This window comes from Nerophis ophidion, linkage group LG01 (genome assembly GCF_033978795.1).
Source record: "Nerophis ophidion isolate RoL-2023_Sa linkage group LG01, RoL_Noph_v1.0, whole genome shotgun sequence".
NCBI classification, from domain to species: domain Eukaryota; kingdom Metazoa; phylum Chordata; class Actinopteri; order Syngnathiformes; family Syngnathidae; genus Nerophis; species Nerophis ophidion.
This window is the reverse complement of record NC_084611.1, coordinates 13,122,692-13,134,781: the sequence shown is the minus strand read 5'-3', so window position 1 is coordinate 13,134,781 and position 12,090 is coordinate 13,122,692. Positions and strand designations below refer to the sequence as shown.

The following is a 12,090-nucleotide window of genomic DNA, read 5'->3' as shown; positions in this document are numbered from 1 at the left end:
ATCGATCCCGTTACCTCTCACATGCTAAGCGAGCGCTCTACCATTTGAGCTAATTCCCCTGTAAAGGTGATTTGTTCCCTATTTTCCCTGAACGGGAATCGGCCCCAGAACACAGCAAAAAGAGGGACCAATCCTAACCACCACCAGGGACTTGATGGATGTCTGTATGAGCAACTTCTTCCTCTCAGAGGTGGAGTCGTACATGAAAGAAAACATCTGTGATATCATGAATGATGACTTTACTGTAGCTAAAATTAGCTTAAATGTTAGCATGCTAGCTTAACATGAGAGAGTTAGCGAGATCGATGGCTGAAGTCTTCAGTCTGGTCTCCGGACTGTCTAAGAAGTGTCATGTAACAGGTGACTGTCACACTCGAAGCGTGAGCCTCATATGGTCAGTCGTCAAGTCCCTGGTGGTCTAGTGGTTAGGATTCGGCGCTCTCACCGCCGCGGCCCGCGTTCGATTCCCGTCAGGGAACTTAGCATTTGAGCAACTATGTCTGAGTGGTGAATAATGTGAGGAACTTAAGAGTTCTGAAAAAACATGGCTGACATCAGCGAAACCTGCCTTAAACCAAACGATTTTTTTGCGCTAGATGAGGCATCTCCTCCTAACTATACTAATGCGCATATCGCCCGTCCCCTTAAGAGCGCTCTACTATTTGAGCAAATTCCCCTGTAAGACAAGCTAAGCTAGCTGCTATCAGACACAATCACACAAACGTCAGTCAATCGGCAAAAGTCCAGACTTTGCACTATTTCAGCCCCTTTGTCAACATCTTATATTTTAGTAAGAGTGTTACTGCAGTACTTTAAAGTAATACTACAGTGTGTGTATCCTGAAGGCCACGCCCATTTCCAGCTGTCCTCGTCATACAGACTTTACTGACGTCCACACGTGTCCCACAAGATGGACGACTGCACACATGGGGTCGGCTCTCAAACTCTAAAAAGTTCCAGTGGAGAATGCGGGCATCGATCCCGCTACCTCTCACATGCTAAGCGAGCGCTCTACCATTTGAGCTAATTCCCCTGTAACGGTTCTTCATTGCAAAAATCCTATTTTCCCTAGACGGGAATCAGACCCAGAACACGGCAATATGAGGGACCAATCTTAACCACGTGACCACCAGGGACTTGATGGATGTCTGTATGAGCAACTTCTTCCTCTCACATGAAGGAAGACGTGTGATATCATGATTGATAACTTTAGCTGAAATTAGCTTATATGTTAGCATGCTATCTTAACATATGAGAGTTAGCGAGATCGATGGCTGAAGTCTTCAGTCTGGTCTCTGGACTGTCTAAGAAGTGTCATGTAACACGTGACTGTCACATTCAAAGTGTGAGCCTCATACAATTTCTCTTCAAGAAATTATATGAGGCTCAGACTTTGAGAGTAAAACTTCCAACAAGTCCCTGGTGGTCTAGTGGTTAGGATTCGGCGCTCTCACCGCTGCGGCCCGGGTTCGATTCCCGGTCGGGGAATTTGGCAATTTAACAATTATGTTTGGAGTTGTGAATAATGTGAGGAACTTAAGAGTTCCTAAAAAACATGGCTAACCTTGTAGTTTGACAAAACAGACCCAGAACGTGTTTTCATTTGTCAATCTTGCTACCTAGCTAGCTAGCATGCTACCATTCAAGCTAATTCCACTGTAAAGTCTTTTGGACTGCTAGTTGCTATCATTATGTAGCTAACAACTATGATATTACAAATAAATAAATAACAGATGTTCAGTATTACATGACACTTAATAGACGGTCCAGAGACAAGATTGAATAATTCAACCATCCACCTCACTAACTCTCACATGTTAGGCTAGCATGCTACCATTTGAGCTAACTTTCTCATATACTAAAGTCCTTTTTCATTGCCCATCAAAAAAGCTCCATTTGAAAAATGTTAAAATGTTTAAATATTAAAAATGCTTTGAAGTGTTTGAAATGTTAAAAATGCTTTAAAATGTTTAACATCTTTATAATGTTTGAAAAGTCCAACATTTTTAACATCTTCAAACATTTTTAAATGTTTGAAAATGTTAAAAATGATTGGTAATGTAATGAACACGCCAAAAGGACTTTTTAATTTCACAATAAAACATTCCCAGTATTGTCTAATAAAGACAGGACATAAGTTTGTGTTAATGTGTTTTTATTCCTTTGACAAGTCATCAGTCCGTGAAAATCACATAATGATGTTAAAATGACACAAATGTCTAAAAAAAGACACTTTTATTCCCTTAATAAAATGTTATCAAACTTGTTTTGTTTGTTAAATAATTGAGAGGAAAAAAAAGACCAGTGTTTAAGTTCACTTTGGGATTCAAACATAAACCTTTTGTTTACATTTCTACAGAGACTCCTTGCAAGGATGCTAACTGTTCCTATTATAACACGCTAACCTTAGCATGCTAATGTTTTATGCAAACATTTTTGCTAATTTATTTGTGTAAACCTAAAATTCATGGGTTTTGAGACAAATCTTGCAAGTATGCTAACCGTACATATTATAACACGCTAACGTTGTATGCTAGCTGTTTAACATCAATCAACCTGGGGGCCAGAGGCTCACAGCACAGATAGCAGGCCCATCAACATTTCTACTGACTCCTTCTTGCAAGTATGCTAACGGTACCTATTATAACACACTAACATTAACATGCTAATGTTTTATGCTAAAAAAAATTGCTAATTTATTTGTATAAACCTACAATTCATGGGTTTTGAGACATATCTCTTTCTTGCAAAAATGCTAACTGTTCCAATAGTCACATGCTAATGGAATGTAGGATTACGTTTTGGGAATAATGCGATACTGTTGGCGTGTCGTGGAGGTCCAGCCTTCACAACGTCAACAAACATGCTCGGCAAAGTTCTGCGCTAGAACGTGCGGTCTGCAACGTTTTCCGGACGTCACGTGACAACCGAGGACCACACCCTCACTCGGGATCCCAGAGAACAAACAGTTTCTTGTGAGTACCCATGTTGGACACTTCACACACCTTCTGGGGGAACGGAGCTTGTGGGGACCGTCTAAAAAACGGCACATTGCATGTTTGACACTTCACACACTCGAGTCATGGGAACAGACCTTGTGGGGACCGTCTAAAAAGCGGCATATTGCATGTTTGACACTTCACACACTCGAGTCATGGGAACAGACCTTGTGGGGACCGTCTAAAAAACGGCATATTGCATGTTTGACACGTCACACACTCGAGTCGTCGGAACAGACCTTGTGGGGACCGTCTAAAAAACAGACCTTGTGGGGACCGTCTAAAAAACGGCATATTGCATGTTTGACACTTCACACACTCGAGTCGTCGGAACAGACCTTGTGGGGACCGTCTAAAAAACGGCATATTGCATGTTTGACACTTCACACACTCGAGTCGTCGGAACAGACCTTGTGGGGACCGTCTAAAAAACGGCATATTGCATGTTTGACACGTCACACACTCGAGTCACGGAAACAGACATTGTGGGGACCGTTTAAAAAACGGCGTATTGATGTCTTGGCGGGAGTCCCAAGTCAGGTTTTTGTGGCCTGGGGCGCGGGCGGCTCCAGCCTGTTGGACAAAGCCGTCAGCACCTGCTGGAATTTGGCGTAGCGCGGCGCCTGGCTCTCCACGGCGCCCCTGCTCCCCCACAGTAGCCTCATCTGGAAGTCGGTCCGGAACACTTCCAAGATGTCGTCCTGCTCCTGGAAACCTGCCACAGCAACGCCCGTGTTTTGGATGCTAACATTAGCATGCTGACATTTTATGCTAGCCTCTAAGATCATTTTTTATCATTTAAACCAAAAATTGTTAGGTTTTGCAAGTTTTCTAACTGTTGTCAATATAACAAGCTAATGTCACCATGATAATGTTTTATTTTGAGACTTGGTGCCACCTTAGAAGTATGTTAAATTCTCCTACTTTAGCATGTTAAAATTTTAATGCTGATATTTTTTGATAATTTTATTTGTATAAACCTAAAAGTCTTGGCTTTTGATACATGGCATTTTCAGAAGTATGCCAACTTTTCCTGTCACCATGATAACATTAGTTAGCAGGTTATTGTTTTATGCTAGCATTTTAGCTAATTGTAATTATTTGAACCTAAAATTCATGGCATTTGATACTGGGTGCTATCTTAGAAATATGCTAAAGTTTTTTCTATTATTATGCTAACATTAGCCTGCTTATGTTTTATGCTAACATTTTAGCTGATTTTGATGATTGAAACTTAAAATTCATGGGTTTTGAGACATGTCTCCATTTTACAGGTATACTAACTGTTCGCATTATAACAAGCTAACGTTAGCATGCTAACGTTCTATGCAAGCTTTTTAGCTTCAATCAAAATTATATATTCAATTATACAGTAGTTTTTGATAACAAACACCAAGTTTGTCCATGAAGCCATTAAGCAATTAGCATACATTTAGGCTGTAGTGTACTTTGTAGGCGTGGGTTCGAATCCCTCTTCTGACATGAACATTTTGGATTTACTGCACTGAGAAGAAAATGATTCATTTATTCATTCATTTATAATGTGAAAAACATTTCCTCTGTTATTAAGCTAACATTAACATGCTAACGTTTTATGCTAGCATCTAAGATCATTTTTTTCACTTAAACCAAAACTTATTTGGTTAGGACATGTCTCTGTCTTAAATTATACTAACTGTTCTCAATATAACAAGCTAGCATTAGCATGTTAGCATTTAATGCAAGCTTTTAGCTTCAATCAAAATGATATATCAAATTATAAAAAAGAAATGTCTGAAACATATAGCAACTTTTTCGCTGAAGCCATTAAACGATTAGAATGTGTGGGCCATCTGGGTCCGCACGGATGTCAGGATGGCCGAGCGGTCTAAGGCGCTACGTTCAGGTCGTAGTCTACTCTGTAGGCGTGGGTTCAAATCCCACTTCTGACAAGAACATTTTGGATTTTCCTCACTGTGAGAAGAAAATTACTAATTCATTTTATTTATGACATGAACTTTTTCCTGTTATACTGCTAACATTAGCATTATAACTATAGTATGCTAACATTTTAATGCTTTCATCTAAGATCAATTTTATTATTTAAACCAACACTTATTTGGTTTGGACACGTCTCCATTTTGCAAGCATACTAACAAGCTAATGTTAGCATGCTACTGTTTTATCCTAACATTTTAGCTCATTTTGTACGTTTAAACCTAACAATCACAGATTTTTTATATCCTAACATCAGCATTCTATCTATAGGATGGAATATCATCATGCTAACATTAGGGTGCTATTTTTCTTATGCTAGCATTTTTGCAAATGTTTTGATTGAAAGCTAAAATTCTAACAAGCTAATGTTAGCATGGTACCGTTTTTTTTTTTTAATCTTTTTAGCTCATTTTGTATTTTTAAACCAAACAATCAGAGATTTTGATATTTGGCGCAATCTTAGAAGTATAACTTCTTGTATTTTAGCATGCTAATGTTTTATGCTCACTGTATGTTGAAACCTAACAATCAGGGATTTTAACTAACTAATTCAACTAACTATCTATGCGATGATTAACTTTTCCTATGTTAGCATGTTAACGTTTTATACAAGCATTTAAGCTCAATTTGACCGTTAAAACCACCATTTATTTGGTTTGGACATGTCTCCATTTCCTAAGCATGCTAACTGTTCTCAATATAACAGGCTAACGTTAGCATGATAATGTTTTACGCAAGCTGTTTAGCTTCAGTCAAAATTATATATTCAATTGTAAAACAGTAGTTTTTGAAAACAAACACAAACTTTGTACATGAAGCCATTAAACCATTAGCATGTGTGGGTGTGTCCGACCCTATGGCTGTCAGGATGGCCGAGTGGTCCAAAGTGCTACGGTCTACATAGATAAAATGAATTAGTAATTTTCTTCTCACAGTGAGGAAAATCAAAAAGTTTTGTTGTCAGAAGTGGGATTCGAACCCACGCCTACAGAGTAGACTACGACCTGAACGTAGCGCCTTAGACCACTCGGCCATCCTGACAGACATCAGCCCTGACACGCCCACACATGCTAATTGTTTATTGGCTTCAACAATAAAGTTGCTATATGTTGTCAAAACAACTATTTTATAATTCAATATATCATTTTCATTGACGCTAAAAGCTTGCATTAAATGCTAACATGCTAATGCTAGCTTGTTATATTGAGAACAGTAAGTATGATTTACTGCACTAAGAAGAAAATTATAAATTTATTCATTCATTTATAACATGAAAAACATTTCCTCTGTTATTATACTAACATTAAAATGCTACCATTTTACGCTAGCATCTAAGATTATTTTTTTATCACTTAAACCAAAACTTCTTTGGTTAGGACATGTCTCTGTCTTAAATTATACTAACTCTTCTTAATATAACAAGCTAGCATTAGCATGTTAGCATTTAATGCAAGCTTTTAGCTTCAATCAAAATGATGTATTGAATTATAAAACAGTCGTTTTGACAACATATAGTAACTTTATTGTTGAAGCCATTAAACCATTAGCATGTGTGGGCGTGTCAGGGCTGATGGATGTCAGGATGGCCGAGCGTTCTAAGGAGCTACGTTCAGGTGGTAGACTACTCTGTAGGCGTTGGTTCGAACACCACCTCTGACAAGAACATTTTGGATTTTCCTCACTGTGATAAAAAAAACATCTAATTCATTTTATCTATGACATGAACTTATCCTGTTTTCAAGCTAAAATTAGCATCCAGCTGTTGCATGCTAACATGCTAAACTTATCTTATTTTACCATTTTAATGCTAATATTTTTTGATAATTGTATTTGTATAAACCTAAAAATCTGGGGCCTTCGATACATGGCATTGTCAGAAGTGTGCCAACTTTTCCTATTTCACCATGCTAACATTAGTTAGCATGTTATTGTTTCATGCTAGCATTTTAGCTAATTGTTAGTATTTGAACCTAAAATTCATGGCATTTGATACTTAGTGCTATCTTAGAGGTATGCTAACATGTTTTAAATGATCATGCCAACATTAGCGTGTTAATGTTGTATACTAGCATTTTAGCTCATTTTGATGATTGAAAGCTAAAATTCATAGTTTTTGAGACATGTCTCCATTTTACAGGTATACTAACTTTTCCCATTACAACAAGCTAAAGTTAGCATGCTTATGTTTTATTCAAGCTTTTTAGCTTCAATCAAAATGATATATTCAGTCATAAAATAGTAATATGTGATAACAAATACTACATTTATATACAGAGCCATTCTACCATTAGCATGTAAGGCCCTGTAACTGTCAGGATGGCCGAGCGGTCTAAGGCGCTACGTTCAGGTCGTAGTCTACTCTGTAGGCGTGGGTTCGAATCCCACTTCTGACAAAAGTGCTTTTTGATTATCCTCACTATGAGAAGAAAATTACTAATTCATTCGAATTCCAATTCTGACATGAACATTTGGGATTTTCTGCACTGAGAAGAAAAACATTTCCTCTGTTATCATGCTAACATTACTGTTTTATGCTAGCATTTTAGCTAATTGGAAATATTTGAACGTAAAATTCATGGCATAGCGTGCTTATGTTTTACGCTAGCTTTTTAGCTCATTTTTATGACTGAAAGATAAAATTAATGGGTTTTGAGACGTAGCTCTTTCTTAAAAGTATGCTAACTGTTCCCATTATAACATGTTAACGTTAGCATGCTAACGTTTTATGCAAACACTTTTGCTATTTTACTCGTACGAACCTTAAATTCATGGGTTTTGAGACGTATCTTTTTCTTGCAAGTATGCTAACTATTCCCATTAATACATGCTAACGTTAGCATGCTAATGTTTTATGCAAACATTTTTTCTATTTTAATTGAATGAACCTAAAATTTAGGGGTTTTGAGAAATATCTCTTTCTTTAAAGTATGCTAACAGTTCCCATTATAAAAGCTTAAATTAGCATGCTAACGTTTTATGCAAATATTTTTGCTAATGTACTCGTACAAACCTAAAATTAATGGGGTTCTAGACATGTCTCTTTCTTGCAAGTGTGCTAACTATTTCATTGTAACACGCTTACGTTAGCATGCTAATGTTTAATGCTAACATTTTGCTCATTTTATTAGTGTAAACCTAAAATTCATGGGGTTTTGAGACACGTATTTAAGAAAATACATATTTGTGTGTTTGTGTGTCTTTTGACCTTGCAGTTTGCTCTCAGCGTTGGACCTGTAGACGTCGCCTAGTTGTGCCACGGTCCTGGCCGCCTCGAGATGCAACATGACCACGTCCACGCCATCCTCCGCCGTCTCCCAAGGCTCCGCCCCCTCACCCAGCGCCACGCCTCTCTCCAGCAGGTAAAGGAGGGGCAGGACGTGCGGGAAGCTGGTGCTGGACAGAGGACAGCTTTCTGCGACACAGACGTGACGTGCGGAGAGGCGTCAGGACAGTTGGAATCGCACAAAAATAAAGAAGTCATGGAGAATGCGGGTATTGATCCCGCTACCTCTCGCATGCTAAGCAAGGACTCTACCGTTTGAGCTAATTCCCCTTGCAAAATTGCCCTTGTAAATGGTCACAACAATTTTTACATTTTAAATGTTAAAATCTTTAAAGTGTATGAAAATAGTTTACATATTTAAAAAAGTTTTGTTAAACATGTGCAATATGTTAACATTAGTTATAAAAAGTAAAAATATTAAACAATTATTTTAAAAGTATTTTTAAAAAGTATTTTAAAATGTTAAAAATGCATTGAAATGTTTAACATTTTTAAAATGTTTGAAAATGCTTAACATTTTTTAAAATGTTAGAAATGTTTAAAATGTTAAAAAATGCTAAAAAAAATTTATATGAAAAATGCTTTATAAATGTTACATATTTTATACATTAAAATGTTAAAAATGCTTTAAAAGGTTTAACATTTATAAAATGTTTAAAAATGCCAAAATATTTCCCAAAAAAATGTGAAAAAGGTTTGAAAAATATTAAAAATGTTTATAGATTGTTAAACATGTTTTAAAATATTATATTTTTTTTAAATGTTAAAAGTGCGTTGAAATGTTCAACATTTTGGAAATGTTTGAAAATACCTAAATATGTTTGACAAATGTGTAAAATGTTCAAGATTATTTAAAATATTTAACATATCCATAATTTTTTAATTGTTTTCAAATCCCCCAAATTTTTTAAATGTTAAAAATGACTGGGAATGTTATGAATGCACCAGCAGGACTTTTTGTATGTGGGCGCATTGAGAGTTCTGCTATCTGTTGTGTTGTTTTGATAATGAGATCCATTACAAACTTGTTATTGTTATGTTTGTTTAATATATATAGGTATATATCTACATATATAATATATATATATGTATATATATTTTTTTGTTTTTTTCATATATGAATATATGTATTCATACTGTACATATAGGTATATATATATATATATATATATATATACACATAGATATGTGTATATACACATACATACATACATATATGTATATATATATCCAGAGAGAGAGAGAGAGAGAAAGAGAGAGAGAGAGAGAGAGAGAGAGAGAGAGGTAAAAAGCGTGGTCATTCGGGAAATATATAAATAATGAAACAAAATATTTTCCAAAAATTGGTACATTTGAGTACCAGTATTGACTCCTAGGCACCTGGAATTGGTACCGTATCGATTCAATGTGAACAGTACCATCCCTAATCATGATGCAGTACATCAAGTCATGAATAATCATTAAAGTCGACATCTTGCTACATTCCAAGTGTGACTAATCCTTCTAAGACAAGAAACGATAAGAATAACTGATATCACAACATGGTATCACTGCTATAATAGTGTATCATACCTTTGCCTTCATTCAGCCTCATCATGAAGGGCCGCAGAGTTTTCTGGTAGAGAATGGCGCCCTCTGTGTGCCGCTGGCGTAATGTCGCCCAGGTGTGCTCCAGACGCGTCACCTGGCCAGGTGACAAGAGTCAAAGACCACTTCCAATCCCTGGTGGAGTTATGGTTAAGATTCAGCACCCTTAATGCTGCGGCCCAGGTTTGAGGTCCGGTGAGGGGACTTAGCATTTTAGCAACTATGTCTGAGTGGTGAATAATGTGAGTCCGTAAAAAACATGGCTGACCTTGTAGTTTGACAACAACAACATTGTCAAAATGTGTTTTCATGTGGAGAACACAGTTGTCAATCTTGCTACCTACCATGCTACCATTTGAGCTAACTCTCTCTTATGCTAAACTCCTTTTTTTATTCCCGGTTGAAAATGTTTAACTGGAGAATGCGGGCATCGATCCCGCTATCTCTCACATGCTAAGCGTGCGCTCTACCATTTGAGCTAATTCCCCTGTAAAGTGCCCTGTTCCCTATTTTCCCTAAACGGGAATCAGACCCAGAACACAGCAAAAAGAGGGACCAATCCTAACCACCACCAGGGACTTGATGGATGTTTGTATGAGCAACTTCTTCCTCTCAGAGTCGTACATGAAAAAAAACATCTGTGATATCATGATTCATGACTTTACTGTAGCTAAAATTAGCTTAAATGTTAGCATGCTAGCTTACCATATGAGAGTTAGCGAGATGGATGGCTGAAGTCTTCAGTCTGGTCTCTGGACTGTCTAAGAAGTGTCATGTAACAGGTGACTGTCACACTCAAAATGTGAGCGTCATACAGTCCCTCATCAAGTCCCTGGTGGTCTAGTGGATAGGATTCGGCGCTTTCACTGCCGCGGCCCGGGTTCGATTCCCGGCCAGGGAACTTTGCATTTTAGCAACTATATCTGAGTGGTGAATAATGTGAGGAACTTAAGAGTTCCAAAAAAACATGGCTGACCTCAGCGAAACCTGTGTTAAACCAGACGATTTTTTTGTGGAAGATGAGCCATCTCCTCCTAACTATACTAATGCGCATATTGCCCGTGCCCTTAAGAGCGCTCTACCATTTCAATCCAATCCAATCCACTTCATTTATATAGCACATTTAAACAACAATAACGTTTCCAAAGTGCTGCACAGCCATGTTAAAAACAATATTATGCTCCACCAATGAATGAATAAAACAAAAAATAAATAAAAAATAAAACCAATAAAAACAATATAAAAACAAATGATTAAAAACTATTTTAAAGGGCAAAATCAATTAAAACAGTAAAATAAAAATCAAAGTGTATAAAAAACACAGAGGACAACAGAGGACAGAGGACCACACAACTCACGTAGTGTTAAAAACCAAAGAATAAAAGTTAGGTTTCACCATAAACTTAAAACACTCCACTGTGGAAACAGTTTGAACATGGAGCGGCAGAGTGTTCCAGGGCTCAGGGACGACCACAGAGAAGGCCCTGTCCTGTCTCCCCTGGTCTTAAGTCTGGTCTTGGGCACCACGAGCTGGAGCTGGCTATCGGACCTCAGAGCACGTGCAGGAGTGTAAATTTGGATGAGGTCCGAGATATATTGAGGTGCCAGTCCATGTAAAGATTTAAAAACAAACAGCAATGTTTTAAAATCAATTCTAAAATGAACAGGGAGCCAGTGCAAACTCTGAAGACTTGGGGTTATATGCTGGCGTTTCCTGGCGCCTGTTAAAAGTCGTGCTGCCGCGTTCTGGACTAACTGTAACAGGGGGAGAGCTTTTTGGCTAATGCCAGCATAAAGTGCATTGCAGTAGTCCAGGCGACTTGAAACAAAAGCATGCATGACTTGTTCAAAAAGGTTAAAAGATAAAAACGGTTTAACCTTTACTAAAATACGAAGGTGATAAAAACACAATTTTAAAAAACGCCATTGTCTTGTTTGTCTAGTTTAAAATCGCTGTCTATAGTGACGCCAAGGCTGGTGACTTTGGGACGCACATCATTTTGCAATGGTCCCAAGTCAGTGAGGGCCAGACCAAAAACTAAAATTTCTGTTTTTCTCCCATTCATTATTAAAAAATTCTGGGCTAACCAAGCCTTGATGTCGCATAGACAGTTAAGAATATATATTTGAGCTAATGCCCCTGTTAGACAAGCTAAGCTAGCTGCTATCAGACACAATCACACAAACATAAGTCAATCGGCAAAAGTCCAGACTTTGGACTATTTCAGTACATTTGTCAACGTC

At 37.5% G+C, this 12,090-nt stretch overlaps 1 protein-coding gene and 5 non-coding genes across 6 annotated transcripts in view; 4 read left to right on the top strand and 2 right to left on the bottom strand.

The window, feature by feature from the left end:
• The first annotated feature begins 1,416 nt into the window (after positions 1 to 1,416).
• On the top strand, positions 1,417 to 1,488 carry trnae-cuc (transfer RNA glutamic acid (anticodon CUC)). Its single transcript has one exon. It is a non-coding gene; the product is annotated as a tRNA-Glu (tRNA).
• Positions 1,489 to 2,167: 679 nt separating this feature from the next.
• The window catches only part of LOC133562745 (SH2 domain-containing protein 3C-like), a 74,559-nt gene continuing 64,636 nt past the window's right edge, over positions 2,168 to 12,090 (bottom strand). The window contains exons 4-6 of the mRNA XM_061916641.1: positions 9,832 to 9,943; positions 8,182 to 8,388; positions 2,168 to 3,714 (exon numbers count right to left, since the gene is read on the bottom strand). Coding sequence (XP_061772625.1) covers positions 3,536 to 3,714; positions 8,182 to 8,388; positions 9,832 to 9,943 — 498 coding nt within the window. The 3' untranslated portion in view covers positions 2,168 to 3,535. The remainder of the gene's footprint in view (positions 3,715 to 8,181; positions 8,389 to 9,831; positions 9,944 to 12,090) is intronic.
• On the top strand, positions 4,848 to 4,930 carry trnal-cag (transfer RNA leucine (anticodon CAG)). Its single transcript has one exon. It is a non-coding gene; the product is annotated as a tRNA-Leu (tRNA).
• trnal-cag (transfer RNA leucine (anticodon CAG)) lies at positions 5,935 to 6,017 on the bottom strand. The gene has a single exon. It is a non-coding gene; the product is annotated as a tRNA-Leu (tRNA).
• Positions 7,287 to 7,369, top strand: trnal-cag (transfer RNA leucine (anticodon CAG)). Its single transcript has one exon. It is a non-coding gene; the product is annotated as a tRNA-Leu (tRNA).
• trnae-uuc (transfer RNA glutamic acid (anticodon UUC)) lies at positions 10,676 to 10,747 on the top strand. Its single transcript has one exon. It is a non-coding gene; the product is annotated as a tRNA-Glu (tRNA).